General features: G+C 36.2%; 1 protein-coding gene across 2 annotated transcripts in view; it reads right to left on the reverse strand.

The window, feature by feature from the left end:
- ALG9 (ALG9 alpha-1,2-mannosyltransferase) overlaps nt 1-18,312 on the reverse strand; it is a 162,961-nt gene that overhangs the window by 100,701 nt on the left and 43,948 nt on the right. For both annotated transcript variants that reach the window (XM_037841407.1, XM_037841408.1), the window contains 5 exons: nt 16,041-16,163; nt 13,142-13,296; nt 10,066-10,195; nt 9,277-9,424; nt 8,024-8,153 (listed from right to left, as the gene is read on the reverse strand). In XM_037841407.1, the coding sequence (XP_037697335.1) occupies nt 8,024-8,153; nt 9,277-9,424; nt 10,066-10,195; nt 13,142-13,296; nt 16,041-16,163 (686 nt within the window). The remainder of the gene's footprint in view (nt 1-8,023; nt 8,154-9,276; nt 9,425-10,065; nt 10,196-13,141; nt 13,297-16,040; nt 16,164-18,312) is intronic.

The following is an 18,312-nucleotide window of genomic DNA, read 5'->3' on the forward strand; positions in this document are numbered from 1 at the left end:
AGAATGAAAAACATGCCAAGAGATTTTCGATTACTGTTATTGTGCTGATAAGATTTATAGATCATTATCTTTATCTTTTTAAGCCAATCACTCAGGACTGTTGGAACTACCCAGACAACAAGTAGTCTCTGCCACACTTGCCAGACAGACAAGGTTTTCTGTCAGAACCCCAACAACAGGCAGATTAAATATACTCCCCTCCTCACTGGAAGAGTTTACATATTACTTCATAGTCTATTTGCCTTACCTACAGCAGCATCCTCGTTTTATTCTTTTTTTAAAATTGTTCCTCATAGCTTGTAAGTAGGTAAACCACATCTATTTCTTTAAAGCAATCTAGATTTTGTTTGCAGAAAGAGCAGCAAAGGCAGTTTTAAATATAATTATTGAAAATGACTTAATTTTAGACAGGCCAGAAGGATAAGAGACTAAAATTACTCAATAAGAAACATATCTCCCAATTTTGAGTTGAAATTTCTTCCTATGCTCAAAGAAGGGAAACCTGAAGTTAACTGACAGCATGCTGAGTGTTGTTTGAGAAACATACTAAAGAGCTTCTTAGTAGTTTCAAAGATTTGATACCTATGCTCCTAATTAGTTATTTATTTTTTCAAATGATGAAAGGAAAACCTGATTTATTATAAAAATATGAGAGAAAAAAAGCATTTTTAAAAATTACCTATAATCCCACCATTCAAAGGAAATCACAACCAATTCGTCACATCTTTTGTTCAATATATATTGATTCCTCCTCACAAAATCAGGATCAGGCTATATATACTGTTTTACTGTGACTATTTTTAGTTTGACATTTCTCAGCCTGAAGCCCTGGTAACACCAACTGACTACCCTCCCTTAGATCTGAAGGCTGAAGTAACACTAGTCAAGTTAGGCGTCAAAAAGAATAGTTTCCTCTCTCAATTTTATCAATATCTCACACTGCAAAATCCGGGCCCACTCTCCATAACCACATCATCTGCAATTCAAAAATCAAAACACTGGATTTAAATCTGCTTAAAGTTATACCAAAGATTCATTTTTTTTGTTTCTTCAGATTTAATCATTCTTTCTAGCATCAAAAATAACAAAATTGTAGGGTGACATTAACACATGATTGTGAAACAAAAATGTGTTTCATTTCATTAGTCACAGGCTACATATCAACCAGCTGTCGAAGCTAAAAATATGCCATAGTTTAAAACTTTGTAAAACACAAGCATTTAAGACTCATTTTGAAAGAAATGTGACTTCTTTCAGTTTCTAAAAACCCACAAGCAGCTTTGGAGAAGAACAAATTAGCACCTCTAAGTCAAAAGAAAAGAGATAGTGTGGGAAGGGGAGAATTTAAGCTCATTTACTGATGATCAATATCGCATTGTTAGGATCTTAGCAATAAAAATATGCTAAAGATGATAATTTAATGCCACTCCAGATGTAAACAAAAATACACATTCTCAAAGAAAAGAAAAGGCAGAGGTTAAGACACCATTAAGGTGGGCATTTTTGTGGGAGGAGGAGCAATTTAAGGAGAGTTGGGCAGGAATAAATATCTCACAGCTTTTCTTTGTCATCTGTAATGGAGAATGCCAGTGTTGGAGCCTGCAGTGATATCTTCTCAGTTCTCAAACATGTGCATCACACTCAGGTAGCACCACACAGAACTGAGCGAGCAACATGTGGACTTCCATCGCAAGTCATCAGCTCCTATGGCCCAGGAATCACATCTCAAAATAAGCTTTGGCCACTATAAAATACTTCATCAGAAAATAGGTGATGGGATAAGCTGAAATATAAACATTCGAACTGAATTTCAAGTGTAGTAACAGAAAATTGGAAAGAGATGCAAAGAAATCTCAAGGGTCTTGGAAATTCATAAAGTCATTCAGAAGAAAATACACTTCACTCAATTCCAGAAAAGAATCACAGACTCTCCTAACTCCTAGTCTAGTGCTTTTATAACCACATCGTGTTGCCAGGCATCAATATCTCCTATGATATTTCCTTTATTCAGACAGGAACATTGGGATCTAAGAGGAAACATTTGATAAGGAAAGAGTTCAAGCATTTTTCTGGCTTTTCATTTTCACTTTTATATATATTCCAATTAAATTCTAAAAAAGTAGTTGTGACCTAGACAGTCTTATATATAAGTTTTTCTGTACCCTACAAAATACTTGTTGAAATTTTAAACTCACAAGTAAAATTTTTACTGCACTAAAAAATGGAAACTCACAGGCAAAAATCTGGGCTCTTTCAATCAATATAAATCATGGAAACATCACTTCCAATTGCCAACATAAGGCATACTAGAGAATTAATTTTAAAGAAGTATTTCAAACAGCCTTCATTCAAATTTAGTAGATTTCAATTTTATTCCACTGCACATATTATAAAAACTTGAATTTGCTTGCTTTGATACCCAAGGCTGGTAACAATTAGTGAGAAGACCTAGAAGGCATTTTATTTTCTTATCCAATAAAGACTTCCAAAAAGGGAAGGAAAAAAGATACAAAGAAAGAGAAAAAGAAGAAAAAGAAAAGAAAGAACGGGAGGGGGGAGGCTCCTGATCATTCCTATTGATTGAAAAACACAATATTCATTACTTTTACTTAAAGTACCTGCGATTTATAATTCTAGAAACAGAAAGCAACCTTTTTTTTTAAAGTAATACTCACCTACTTAATACCTATTCAGTCCTGTTACATCGAGGAATGATGAAGTATTACATGAAAACATATATTCAAGTACTTTATCACATGAATAAACTGTAAGTGCTATAAAGGTAAGAGGAGGTGTGAAAAGAATATTAGGAAATCCTTAAACAAAGCTTCTTATCATGGGACCAACATTTGTCCAGCTGGAAAAAAAGTAATCAATAATCAATTTATTTTCCAAAGACGAAAACAGGCAAGCTTCAAGCAAGTCTGCTTAAGCATTAAATCAAAGTCAGACAAAAGTCTTACCTGTAAGCGCCCTTCCAAACAGTTGTTTTTTCTCCAAAGTCTATCCACTGACAAGATAGCTCTCAAATCAGATACCAGATTTGGAGCTGGAAAGATATCATTCTCCTTCAAATAGTGAATGAAAATTTGGCTTTGTCAAGAAACAGAAAGGTGTCACTGTTAGGATTATCTGTTTCTCCATGTATCTTCTAAAACCAGAATTTATGCTCGCAAAATATCTCAACATGTTCCACTATAAATGCCACCTATTCAGTAACGGGATGTTCACCAGCTAATCAATAATTACTATGAAAGAATTTACAGCAAAAACATATATTTCTGCAATATAGTTATAACAGTGCAGTAGAAATCACAAAGCCTTTATAACCACTCACTCCTAATGTTGATAAACTCAGAGGTTAAGGAGGATAGTGAAACAAAGAAGGTCATACATGTTTTCTAGTTTCCATGCAGGACAGAAACAGGGGATGGACTGAACTACTCAGTATTGAAGCCAAGCACTGCCTAAACCTTGTCACTCAGAGCCAAAAGGCAGATAAAATAAATACTGCTTCTTAGCAAGCTCAGGAAAGATGGAGAACGTAATTATTCTGCCTTCTTGAATGAACCGAGACTTAAAACCAGAATTGATACCAGAAGTAATGAGCATCAAGGATTGCACAGCATGTGCTCCTGCAGAGTTAGGGCCTAGTTATTTGGCCATTACAGTCATGATTCTGGTACCATTTATTGAAGAACTAAACACATTAAGTATGTAAATATAATTAGTTTTTTTTCAAATACCTATGTGCATATACATATATATATATGGGAAAAAAATAACAAAGAAGAAAAAGACTTCAAAATGGTTACAATGGTAATACTGGGTAATGAGATGACAGGTGATTTTTTTTTTACCTTACATATTTACCTTTCATTATTTTATACAATGAGTGTAAACTACTTTTATCATCAGGGAAAAAAATATATATTTTTTCAAACAGTTAACTAAATGAAATAAATCCCTGATCACACTTCATGTAAAATTCTCAGTAAGCCATCAAATGTCCCTTTTACTTTCCAAAGGGTCAAAGGTAAGTGGCCTGAATTTGGAGAGCATATCTCCCAGCCTATAGGGAAAGTCCCTAAAACCAGAACACAAAAAGAACTCTGCAGGAAAACTCTCCAACACAGGAATGAGAATAAGGCACAATGACAGACAACACAAAACCAGCAGATATCTGACTTGTTAGCTAGCTTTTCAGTGACTCCTATCAGCGTTCTGAAAAATCTTCACTTTTCAGACAAAAGTAACAGAGTCACTTTAAATCTAATTTTGCAGTATCTGGCAGCAGGGACTACAAAAATATGATCTAACCAGAGACAATTAGTGACCAAAGCCTAAGAAATGTGCAAAAAGCCACTGTAGATTTTAAAGCCAGCTTTTTCTCAAGGTCACTATCCCAATAATGATGAAAACGCATTTATTTAATCAGAACGCATGTATAGGCTAATTACTAAGTATGCAGAACTATCCTAGCTGTTATAGTGAATACAAAAGAAATAAGAGTCATTCCCTTCATACTTCATAGCATTCACAATCTGACAGGGAAAGATAAGATATTCATATCAGGAATATTTAAATAACATAAAACAACAAAATTAAATGGCTACATGAGCTGTACAAACAAGTACATAAGGCACTTAAAGGAAGGACTGCCCAATGTGACTTAAATTGCTGGCAAATGCTTCAGAGAGGAAGAGAATTTTCATAGTTTAGAAAGAGACAAGGGTAGTTCAGGCATGGTCCCCAAAAAAACAAAGTCTTTGGGGTGGAAAAGGCAATGATGAGTCTGGACAGACTGGAATAAAAATCAGGGTGGGGAACAATAAAAGTAAGGAAGAAGAGAGAGACTGGGGCAGATTATAAAGTCTCTTACATGTTCCTTTCCCTTTAATCCATCTAAAACACCATTATCAAACAAAGAATATTTGTTGGAAAATCTACTTTGTGCCAGAACCTGCGCTAAATATGACAGAGGGATGCAATATCCAATCTCATAATAATCTTCCAAATTATTATTATTCACATTTCATGGATAGAAACTAAAATTAGTTAAACAGAGGAGTTAACTAATTTGCCCAAGGTCACTAAAGTAATAAGCAACAGAGCTGGGATTCGAACCTAGGCCTCTTTAACTCCAAAGTCCATGCTTTTTTTTAACACCTCACACTACCTCTTCCTAAAGCATTGCTCTGAGAGCATCACTCTGAATTTATATCTTCTCCCTATCATGGTGTCTTTTCCTATCCTTCTTGACTGTCCCCATGTTCCCATGGTGATTCCCTGTACATCAAAACCTGCTCTTGGGAGAGCATCCACGGTGGGCCGATTTGAACGTATTATGTCCCCCAAAACGCCATTATCTTTGATGTAATCTTGTGTGGGCAGACATATCAGTGTTGAATGGACTGTAATTCTTTGAGTGTTTCCGTGGAGATGTGCCCCACCCAACTGTGGGTGATGACTCTGATTGGATAATTTCCATGGAGGTGTTACCACACCCATTCAGGGTAGGTCTAAATTAAATCACTGGAGCCATATAAATGACCTGATGAACAGAAGGAACTCAGTGCAGCTTGAGAGTGACATTTTGAAGAGAAGCTACAGCCAAAAGGGACACTTTGAAGAATGCACTGGAACTGAGAGAGGAGCTTCAGCTTACAGAGACATTTTGGAGATGGCCTTTGAAAGCAGACTTTTGCTCCAGAGATGCTAAGAGAGGACAAATGCTCCAAGAGCAACTAAGAGCGACATTTTTGAGGAGCTGAAGCCTAGAGAGAAACATCCTGGGAGAAAGCCATTTTGAAACCAGAACTTGGAGCAGACACCGACCACATGCCTTCCCAGCTAACAGAGGTTTTCTGGACACCATTGGCCATCCTCCAGGGAAGGTACCCGACTATCGAAGCATTACCTTGGACACTTTATAGCCTTAAGACTGTAACTTTGTAACCAAATAAACCCCCTTTATAAAAGCCGATCCACTTCTGGTGTTTTGCATTCTGGCAGCATTAGCAAACTAGAACACATGGCTAAAATGAAAATGACTAATAACAGCTTACCCTGCCCAGGGGATTTACACTGTAACAGGAATCAGAGCCCTAAATGAGAACAATGAAGCTCTGATATCAGTCACTTGGTGGAAATACCCATCTTACCTTCTCAGGGGGCCAGCCCAAGTATGTGTTATAAGATGTCCATTTTCATAGTTTATAGTTAAAGCTCATCCAATAAGAATCTCACCTATAAGACTGAGGGTCTCTATGGAAGTCTAACCAGCCCCAATCTGGGAGACAAAAGGCTAGATGTGACTGCATGTTTGCTTCAGAAGGGATTGGAAGTCCCAAAATTTTACACTTTAAGCATATGACATACAAAAACCTAAATGAACTATATTTGACATCTAAATTGTTAAATGTTTTTTTAACAGTCAATTGTCAAAAAAATGTGCTTCCTAATAATTCTGAAAATGATCTTCTATTATCTCTGGGAACAGAAAGGTGCATTACCTTCATTGCTCTTAACTTTCCCACAATCAAAGACTTTAAAGGTATCACATGTCGAAAGTGCCACCTCTTAAAGGAACTGAAATAAAATTAGCATGGAATCTCATAGTGCACTAAGACAAGCAGGCAGAAGAGCACAACACTGACCAAGAGTGCCCCATGGTACTATGAAAATAGTCTCCACTGCCTGTTCATTTTCTAAAAACCAGAATATATCAATAGTTAAGTCAAAGGTCCATCTGATAACTGGAAAGTTTCCTACCAGGTATTTTTTTTAAATATGGGTTTATTGAGATATATTCACATACCCTACAATCATCCACAGTGTACAATCAATTATTCACAGTACCATCATATAGCTGTGCATTCATAACCAGATTCAATTTTTGAACATTTTCCTTATTCCAAAAGAAATAAAAATAAAAGTACAAAAGAACACCTAAAATATTCCATCCCCCCATCCCACCCTATTTTTCATTTAGTTTTTGTCCCCATTTTTTTACTCATTTGTCCATACACTGGATAAAGGGAGTGTGAGCCACCAGGTTTTCACAATCACACAGTCACAACATGTAAGCTACATAGTTATGCAATCACCTTCAAGAATCAAGGCCACTGGGTTGTAGTTCGACAGTTTCAGGTATTTCCTTCTAGTTATTCCAATACACTAAAAACTAAACAGGGATATCTACATAGCACATAAGAATGCCCTCCAGAGTGACCTTTCAACTCCGTTTGAAATCTCTCGGCCACTGACACTTTATTTTGTTTCATTTCACTTCCCCCTTTTGGTCAAGAAGATTTTCTCAATCCCATGATGCTGGGTCCAGGCTCATCACCAGGAGTCATGTCCCATGTTGCCAGAGAGATTCACACCCCTGGGAGTCATGAGCCACATAGCAGGGAGGGCAGTGAGTTCACCTGCCACGTGGGCTCAGAGAGAGAGAGAGAGAGAGAGAGAGAGAGAGAGAGAGAGAGAGAGAGGGAGAGAGAGGGGGGCCACATCTGAGCAACAAAGAGGTTCTCTGGGGGAGACTCTTAGGCACAATTATAAGTAGGCTTAGCCTCTCTTTTGCAGTAACAAGCTTCACAAGGGCAAGCGCCAATATTGAGGGCTTATCCTACTAAATTGTTAGTCCTCAAAGTTTGTGAGAATATCAGTAACAACCCAGGCCCCACCAAGTATTTTAACAGGCCTAGGAATGATAAAGAGTTGCAGAATGTGTTCCAGAACAAAGGTTCAAACTCTACCATAAGGAAATTTCCAGCCCACCCAAAAGCTTAGAAATCATATTGAATTGTATGTTTCAAATAGGAAAAAAAATAAGAAAAAATGTAATTCGGAAATAAAAATGACACTGTTCACAATTTTTCAACAAAAGTTGTTACATCCCCCACCCTAAAGAAATTGTTTTCTAAGAAACTCCCATTTCATCAATGCTCTAATATGTAGGCTAACCAGTTCTAGGGTTATAACTCTTTTCACAGAAGGAGGAGAATGATGCCCTTACGTATCTGGATGGCTCTTCAAGGTTCTGGTCATTCATGTCAGTGGGAATGATGCGGGTGGCCAATGGTCCCTCGGCAAAAGGTTTTGGTAATTGGCCTGTGAACTCTGATGGAATGAACTGAAGCTGCCAACTGTCAGAAACACAAATAAGGAGAATAAGCAAAACACAGGGGGATCATATTGCCAAATGTACTTGAAACAAACAAACCAAAAAAAAAAAGAAAGAAATCATGCAAAAAACATTTCACTTGGAGAAAAAAATATTTCTGCTAAAACCTCAACCAGGGAGCACAGAGGCAGAGGGCATAATCCAGTCCAAGATGATTGAGAAATTAAAAACCAGAGGTCTCTTAACCCATTTCATCAACTCTCAGCAGTGAAATTTTCAACCAAATGACCATACAAATGGACAAAGATACAACCAGAGAAGCTTCAAAGCTAACTGTCAATTATCACATGATCACAGGGACTTATGCATATTAAAGCAAATTCATCAGTGTATAAAGCAAAGAATGAAACGTAATATACAACACTAAGAACACACTATGGGAGAAAGTACTTTGCTCCTGACTAAACCTTCAAAATATCTTTAGTTATGAAACTATTTCAAGTGTAAAAAGCAAAGGCCAAAGTCAATACTTAAAAAAAACAAAAGTCTTAATTTAATCACTAATGATGGATACAGGGTCTTTGTCAAGCACAAGATACCACCAGGTAAAGTTAAGTGCTCAAATGGAGCAACATGACTCATCTTAACCAGATTTCCCTTTTACCTTTTTTTTCTCAGACTGAGCTAAGGAGATACAAGGAACTCCGGAGCCCATGCCACCATCTCCAACAACAGACAGCATGAAGGAAAGTGAGACAGATGTCTTAACCACAGCTTTCCCAGTCCATAAGTTAAAGAATTTCACTGCTGTTAGATGGAAAAAATTCCTACTCTAAAATTGCTTTTAGCTAGAGTTTCTAGACTGCTTGTAGAAGTGGTTTTATATATGAATCCTCAGGAAGAGGCGCCAGCAGGAGTCTAAGGCCCAATGTGTTTTAGAAGTTCTCACACGTGTGCAGGGTGCACAAGCATACCCAGCACTCCATCTAATGAACAGTGCAGATCCTGTGGCTCTCTGAGATGGCACATCGTTCAAAAACTTTTTGTGAAAACTCCAAAATAAAAGACAAATTAAGAAGGCATTGCCCTAGAACTGCCACTTGTATTCCTTGATTTAAAACACTGGGAATTAAAATACAGCTTACTTATCAGGCAGAAGGAAGCTGCTGGGGAATCGATACCACTCTTTCCCTACGCAGACATTCACAGGTCTGCCTTCTGGGACAGTGTGGATGGTTGGGTCTGTAGCAATTCGGTAAAATTCTGGATACAAATCAAGGGGCCCATGATATCCTGAAAAGGAGAAGGGTATGTGAAAGCCAATAATGAGTAAGATGAGATTCTGACATTTAATTATAAAGTGTGTTAACATCCCACTGAAATCCATGAAAAATACAAGAGTGTGAAGGCCCAAGGCAACTCCAACAGGAAGTCTGCTCTACAGAACCTTCTCTGTGGTTAGGAAGATGGTTATGGCAAAAGTCCTATTTTGTCAAAAATAATTTGTTTTCTTTCCCTTCTCTTCACCGTTTTACCTTTTAAACTTCATGTTCTATGAGCTTATTTTAACATTCTGAGTCCAAATAATATCACAAAAAAGAATATAATCATGAGAATTAAGCCCCAAATTTTCATCTCAGTTTAAGGCTTTTTAAATTCATCGGCATGCTTTATAAGGAAAAAAAAAATCAACAAAAATAGAGAAAAAATTATAGTAAATCAAACTAAAAAATTATAGTTAATCAAACTAAAAAGAATTCCCAATCTTCTCTTCAATCTAAGGTATAGAAGTCATATTCTAGTCGTATGTCAACAAGTTCTCCCTGTAGGAAAAGCCTCCTCTTAGCTTCAGATGAATATGTATTAAACAATCAGGCATCAGGTAAAACCTCAGGTGAAATGCCTCAAGATTAAGATATTGTTGGCACACCTACCCCTGAATAGCGCCACAGAGCGAGAAAAGGATAAGAGCCCAAACAGGGAGACCGTTCCTAATGCCAGCCAATTGGACGTCACGGTATAATGCTCCAGGCGGTAGCGTTGAAACACAAAGTGGTAACATTTCTAGAAGGGAAGAAAACTGTATTGAAAAAGAAGACATATCTTGCAGAATATATAAAATCACAAGACATCACAATAATACCAAGGGTGAGGACACAGAAAAAAAGGTTTTATTAAGGGTCAGGGCATTTGCCAACAGTGAGGTATACGCCACAAATTCTAAGATAAAAGTAAACTCTAAGACAATCTGTATGGTCAGCTCAGCCAGAGGGCTTGCTAAGAAGGAAATCTCACCAGCTTCACAGACAAATGTGGATATTTCCCTGATACGTAAAGCCACAATAATTTATTTTTTAATAGTTAAACAAAAATTCTTTTTTGTAGTTTTGATAAATGAAGTATCTCAATGTGTTTCAATAACAAGTATTAATGTTTACTTTCCTTACCCACAAATTTTCATCAAAATTTTTAGTATCAACAAAATGTCTCATGATCAAACAAGAAGATAAAATAATCCCTCACAAAGAAGACTAAGAATAGGCTGTTAATTTTCTGCCAAAGTACTTTACAACTAGATGAAATATCGTTATAACATATACATGTGTACATGAATTCTGCTGACTGTCTTTGAGTACCTTCCCCCAGATTTCTTTCCTTTCTTTCCTCCTGGACTGGAACAAGACTTCTGGAAAGCAATTTTGCAATATATAACAAGTGTCATAAATATGTTTGAACTGTTTTCATATTTTGGGGGATCTGTTGTCCTAAGGAAACAATTCAAATACCTAAATGAAGGGACCTGAGATAAGTAGAGCAACCTAAATTCCAACATGAATTACATTATATCCAACTGTTATACTAGATATCCAATTCAATATATAATATGTATTATACAATAATGATTAAACATAGAGTATACATATATTATATCCCATTCAATAGAATGTTAGACTGTAATTAAAATGATGGGTAGATAGAGCAATATAGAGAATGTTATGGTATAATATTAAGTTACAAAGTATATAAAATCATACGTACACTTAGATTACAACCATAATAAACCTGAAATGCAAAAATGCTAGAAGGTAGGTAAGGGGACTTCCTTTTTTTTTTTTTTTTTTTACTACTTTCTAATGAAGTTCAATTACTTTTACAATTAAAATTATTTTTAAAAACTATCATCCTAACATGGATAAAACTTGAAAACATTAAGCTAAGTGAAAGAAGCCAGTAACAAAAGACCACATATATTATGGGTCCATTTATAAGAAATGTCCATAATAGGCAAATCTACAGGGACAGAAAGTAGCTTAGGGCTGAGGGGAGGGAGAATGTGGGGAAAGGCAGACAGCAGCTAAAGGATACAAGGTTTCTTTCTCAGGTGATGAAAAATTTCTAAGACTATGGTGATGGATGCACATTATCTGTGAATATAATGAAAACTATTGAACTGTACTTTAAATAGGTGAATTGTATGGTAAGTGAATTATATCTCAATAAAGTTGTTAAAAAACAATCTACCACTATTTTTTTCTGCCAAATGCAAATAGTAGCAGAGGGCAAGAAAGAGTCTAGAGGTTGCTGAGATCATAAATACAGAGATATTCAAACAAAGGTAAGATTAACTTTGACAGGATATTGACCTGGGCAGGTTTTAAGCCAGGATTACAAAGTGTCCTATATTGCTAAACTGCCTGAAATAATCACAAACATTTGAGCAAATTTTATTCTTATCTAGTTGCTAAAGAGCAGACATTCCATTAGCTCTCCTATGGCATCACCATTTTAAATGACTTTAAAAAGCATCTCTTAATATCAATTGGATTTTTGTTGGCAACAGAGACAAATTAATACACATCTGCAAATTAGAGTATGATAAACAGTTAAGCAATCAATACATAAAAGTTTAGTAACAGGATCTGTATCAGCTCTAATGTTATAGATAAAATATCTTAGCTGAAGCTCTCATATGTTCAGAAGACAGAGCAATGGATGATGGATGATAGATAGGGAGAGAGGGAAGGAGGGAAAGAGCGGTGTAACATGTTAAAGTTAGTGGATCGGGGTATCGGGGGAGGGGGTCAGGAAATGCTGGAGTTCTGTGTATGGGGTTTGTATTGTTTCTGCAACTGTTCCTATAACTTTGAATTTATTTCAAAATAAAATTTTAAAAAAATTAAAAATAAAAAATATCTTAGCTGGAAGCATTCTGTAATTTGCCCCCTTTTTTTTCTGTTCAGTTTTTTTAAATTCATTTTTATCAAGATATATTCACTTATCATGCAGTTACACAAAACAAAACATACATTCAATTGTTTACAGTACTATTATATAGTTGTGCATTCATCATCAAAATTAATTTTTGACATTTTCATTACCACACACACAAAAATAATAAGAATATAAATTAAAGTGAAAAAGAACAACTAGAGTAAAAAAGAACACTGGGTACCTTTTTTTTTCCCTTCCTCCATTTTTCTACTCATCCATCCATAAAGTAGACAAAGGGGAGTGTGGTCCATATGGCTTTCCCAATCACATTTGTTACCCTTCTTAAGCTACATTTCTTTACAAGATTAATTTCTTCAAGATTCATGGGTTCTGGGCTGTAGTTCGATAGTTTCAGGTATCCACCACTAGCCAATCCAATTCACCAGAACCCAAAAAGGGTTGTCTATATTGTGTGTAAGAGTGCCCACCAGAGTGACCTCTCAGCTTCTTTTGGAATCTCTCCACCACTGAAGCTCATTTCATTTCCCTTCACATCCCTCTTTTGGTCAAGAAGATGTTCTCCATCCCACGATGCTGGGTCCAGATTCCTCCCCGGGAGTCATATTCCACGTTGCCAGGGGATTCACTCCCCTGGGTGTCAGATCCCACGTAGAGGGGAGGGCAGTGATTTCACCTGCCAGGTTGGCTTAGCTAGAGAGAGATGCCCCTAACTTCTGTGAGCTATGATTTATAAAGGGAAACAGAATGATGCTGATAACACTCTTCCCTGAAACTCACCTGAAGTGCAGAAAGAGCCACAGCACCACAGAGACATATGAGTGGATACACAGGGAAAAGAAATCTCTCCTCTTTGTGAGGCTGGATGAAGAAAATTATAAACCAAATATACATTGGAGCCAAGGTAAGCCAATATGGGTGGCCTAAATTCTGCACTGCAAGACACAGAAAAATATCCACCTTTCACCATATTAGAACAAAACAACATAGTTTTCAATGTGCTTTTTGATTTTAGACATGGGATTATGCCCTAGAGCACCACATAAATTTCAATTCTATCATTCACAATTTCTTCAGTGCAACAAAGGTGTCCAGTAGAAAGAGGAATATACTCCATAGCTCTCCCAACAGATTCAAAATCTAAGGGAGACACAATACTAGATTTGGCTAGAATAAAAATGAAAGTCAGACTAATAGTCTATTGGGATTAACAAACTCTACATTAGAGGGAGGGGAAAAAAAGCCTTATCCCTCTAATGAGTCCTGTCTCTAAGACCAAAGGTTCCTGAGATTAACCAAAAGCATAACAAACTCACTTCTTGGGTTTTAATTCCCGTGTTCTGTTTAATACATTAATCTTCTTACCTACACACTTTTAGGCATAGATCAAAGGAAAGAAAAGGAAATGGATTCACAAACCCATCACTGATTTTCATTAAGCTACAAATGACAAAGAGCTTGTTTCAATGCAAAAAGAAAAAAACACTCTTAAAGGAAGATTTACTGATTAAGTTTTCTCTCCTCTTCTGCAATACGCATCCGCTATGAATCTCAAAATAGTAACAAAAAATGTACTAAAGCTTGTGAAAAAATTAAAGGCTGGGTATCTGGGTGAGGGGGTATGCTGGAATTCTAGGTATTATTTATGCAACTTTCCTGTAAGTATGAAGTTATTTCAAAATAAAAAGTTAAGCAAAACAATAATTAAAGGAACTTAATAAACAGTAGACCCATGACCCTTCTGGCAAGTTCCTGTGGTTAGGTGTATGAACAACGAGTGAAAAATCTGCAACCCACAGTGAAGCCATCTCCTGCTGTGCTTACGTTAGTAATAATGAGTAAGACAGTGAAATTACTGGCAAATAGCAGGTACACAGTGCCCCCTGGTGCCCACTATAACTACAGCAAACAAGTTTAGGTGACAAAATCCGGACAGTCAAGATCTACCTGAGCAATGCCCAATTTGGCGTTTTTAGGTTATCTGTATCTTTGGAAAAATTCTTTAGAGATAAAAATTCTTGAACTGCAATAACAAGCTTATTTAAAAAATTTTCCACTCTAAGATTTTATCATGAGATTATAGGCTATAATCTAGGATTTATATCTCTCCAGGAAGTCTATTTTAAATTGGAATTTTTTATAAGAATAGAAATCTATTTATTTTCTACAAAGAACAGTCTTTTAATGTTTCATATTTCAGAGGCTAACATAATTTTTAAAAACATGGCCTAAAATTTTGAAATGTCTTGCCTCTTTATATTTTGTTTTTTTATTTTAAAAAAAATACTGTTTCTATATTAAATTCCCATAAAAGTATAAAGGAAAACAAAAAACCACTCATTTTCTTACTAGGTGGCCACATGTATGTACACAGACATTTTAAAGCCAAAATTGCATTCATATTGTAGAAAACAGCTTACTCCTCTCCTGTTGTTTTTTTTTTTTTTTTTTACTTATATCACAAGAATTTCCAAATTTTCCACAAGTAGATTATTTTTATAGTCAGGAAAAAAAGTTACCTTTTTAAAAAAAAGAAAAAGTAATCCTTAAGAAATAAAAGGGATGGAAGAATAAGTTTACACCTTAAGGAAGCAAACAGCTGGATCTAAAATGTGAAACACTATGTAAGACAAACGACCTGGTTTCTTTAAGAAATCTTTGGAAAAAAAGGGAGAGAGGGAACTCTCAAGAAGCTTAAGAAACTAACAGAAAATTCGATATGTGACCCTTGTTTAGGTCATACTTCAAGCAAACTGAAAAAAAATTTCTTCATGAAATCTGATTTTATCAACTGGGTAGTAGACGATATTAAGAAATTATTGTTAATTTTGGTAGGATACTGGCATTATGGTTATGTTGAAATAAAAGTCCTAAAACAAAACACACATGACTCTGAAAGTTGCTTTCATAGTCTAATAACAAAACACAGGGAAAACCATTAAAAGTAGAAAAGCAGGAAGGGGGTGGGTTGGGGAGAATCAATTATATTGTATCCAAATCAGACTGAAAAATCTGTAATTAAATCTCTTTCCAAAGCTCATTCGAAATTTTGCTCAAATCTGTCTTCCATAAAAGAAACCATAAGCACAAGATATCCAGAGCCATAACAACACTAGCTGAGAAATACAGACTTGATGTAAGCAAAATGAATGACAAACCATACTTTTCACAATAAGGCAAACAGAAGCAAAAGGATAAAAAGAGAAATATCATGCTTCTTAAAAGTCCAAAGCTTCTCCTATTTCAGCTGGGGGAAACCAAATTACTTGGTTGAAGTAATTTCCCAAAGAATGTTTGCCTCTAAGCAGGGCTTATCTTAAGCAATCTAGTAGGTCAACACTTACATTTTTAGGACACAAGACTCAAATAAGCTTGTCACTCTCCGAAATTTAATAAATGTTTTGGCTTCCCTAGGTGATTCTGTAAGTTATACTGATTTCCTTACTTGAAACATTTTAAAGATCCTCTTCCTATCAGTTTAATTTGCAATAATTAACAAACCTTCATACGGGTTCAAAAATGTAGAAAAACAGGTTAAAAATTTGATAAGCCAACCATTTCCATAGGAAGACAACGGAGCATAAAATGCTGTAAGTAGAATTTTTTTTTCACTTCTTGGTAAACAATGTTACTTGCTCTTTCCTCCGAAAAAACCTATTATCCTTTTTAGGCCACTCACCATGAAATCTCTGCAGCAGGTATTCCATAAGAGAAGTCAGTGGCAGGACCAGAAGAGCCAAAGCAAAGGCTACATTGAAATTCAGAAATCCATTAATTAAATAGAAATACCAAGGTTCTGTACCTGAGGGAGACAAAGAGGTACAACATCATTAGTGAATACCTCCAATACCTATTTCAGTGCTTGACTGATAATGTCCTTTGCTCAAGTAATGTTGAGATCTAATGACTCAGGAATGTGAGTCCACCAACCCTCTCCTTCCATGTTCACCTACACATGGGAAGCTCAAAGGCAGAAGATGGGAAGGGTGCAGGATTGGTCATGATGATTAAGACAAAAATTCAAAAGTTTCAAATACTTAGCTGTATTTTCTATACTGACCACTATATCTAGCCCAAGTTGCCATGCCCAAGTGGGACTAATACTTTTCCAGAACAATCAAATAATTTAAATGGTTTAGGAACATAGAGCCACGTACAGATTTAATTAGATTAATTTAATCTAATTAATCCCTTAACATTCTACAGACCAAAAGAAAGTGATAAAAGAAACTTGTCTGAGCTATTCAGGCCTCTCCCATTTTGTTCACATGTTTGTTCCATTTACATTCGAACACCTTTCTCCTTGATATGCTCAGACACTATGTTACAGTCATGTACACAGGGAACCATGTGTTAGGATCATGTTTAGAGACTCAAACCCTGCTCAGAAGCTTTGAGGACTGCGAACGAAGCATAATGACTGAAAACACAAGCCTCCCTCACTCTAGTCTTGAATCTTTAACTCAAAATCCTTAAACCCAAATGATGAGAAACAGCCCCCTCTGCACATTTAGCAATTTTCTCATCTGCCTTTCCCCCCGTATGATTACTTCAATCAGCCAGTGAATGACACATGCGGGTTTTAATCACTGTGTGTTGTGACACCCGCCTTGCACCACAGCAATTTCCTGCAATCAGCATTGCTTAAAAGGGTAATCAGAAGGCAGAGGAATATTCAGGCAAACCTGACATTTTTGCAGCTTGCACAGCAAAATAAGATTAGAAACCAAACTCACAGTGCTAGAAACATTAAAGGAGGAGTAACAGGAAGGGATACATGAAGAAAGGACTCGAGTTCAATCAGGTGTGTCACCTTTGGGAACACTCACCCCTTCCTGTCTAAATACAATGGTTAGAATTGTTCAGGCTAAGTTCCTTATGGGCATTTATATCTTATATTCCTTAAAAATAACCTTTTGGACTACAGAACGCTAATGGGTGATTTTATTTTCAAAACAAATATCTGTCTTCTATAGATTTTTTTTAATTCATTTTATTGAGATATATTCACATACCACACAGTCATACAAAACAAATCGTACACAGTACCATTACATAGTTGTACATTCATTACCAAAATCAATCCCCGACACCCTCATTACCACACACACAAAAATAACCAGAATAATAATTAAAGTGAAAAAGAGCAACTAAAGTAAAAAAGAACACTGGGCACCCTTGTCTGTTTGTTTGTTTGTTTCCTTCCCCCACCTTTCCACTCATCCATCCACAAACTAGACAAATGGGAGTGTGATCCCTATGGCCCCCCCAATCCCACTGTCCCCTCTCATCTTCTATAGATTTTTATTCCTATTTAATAACACAGTTCCTATATTGAGTCTTTTAGGAGTCCAGTTTCCAAAGAAGTTAGTTTTCACACAACACTCTGCTGCCCACCAGTGTGCAGGAAGTACTTCCAACTTTTGACCCATTTTTTCCCTCAAAAGAATTCTGGAAATCTGACCCTTTGAAGAGAAATCACAGTGACTAGCAAGAAAAGGGGTCATCTTTTACATCATCTATTACAGATGCTAAGCATCAATAACAAGAACCCTCTTGTCTCTTTTATATTTGAAAATATGTTTTGTTTTTTTTTCTCAGGGAAACTCTTTGGTTCTCAGTAATTATTTGTCTTTACCACAAGTTACTATACCCTCCTGTTAATTATCTTTTTATCTAAGTATACTGTATTCTGAGATGCTGAACCAAGTGTGTTAAGTGGTAAACTCAATTATTTTTATTGTGTTAGAAGCTCATAGATCAAGTTCATGGCTAAGCAAACTGAATATTTCACAATAGACTGTTAGCATCCTGAAGGATGGGGCAAATATGGGAGAATAAGCCAAGAGTGAGGAAAGGTCAAGTGACAACAGCCTTAAAAACAATGGCAAAAGGGGACAGAAAGTGAACTCGGTTATGCCAGTATCCTCCCTTACTTGACCAGACATCTG

The sequence above is a fragment of the Choloepus didactylus genome, chromosome 6 (genome assembly GCF_015220235.1).
Source record: "Choloepus didactylus isolate mChoDid1 chromosome 6, mChoDid1.pri, whole genome shotgun sequence".
Classification (NCBI taxonomy): domain Eukaryota; kingdom Metazoa; phylum Chordata; class Mammalia; order Pilosa; family Megalonychidae; genus Choloepus; species Choloepus didactylus.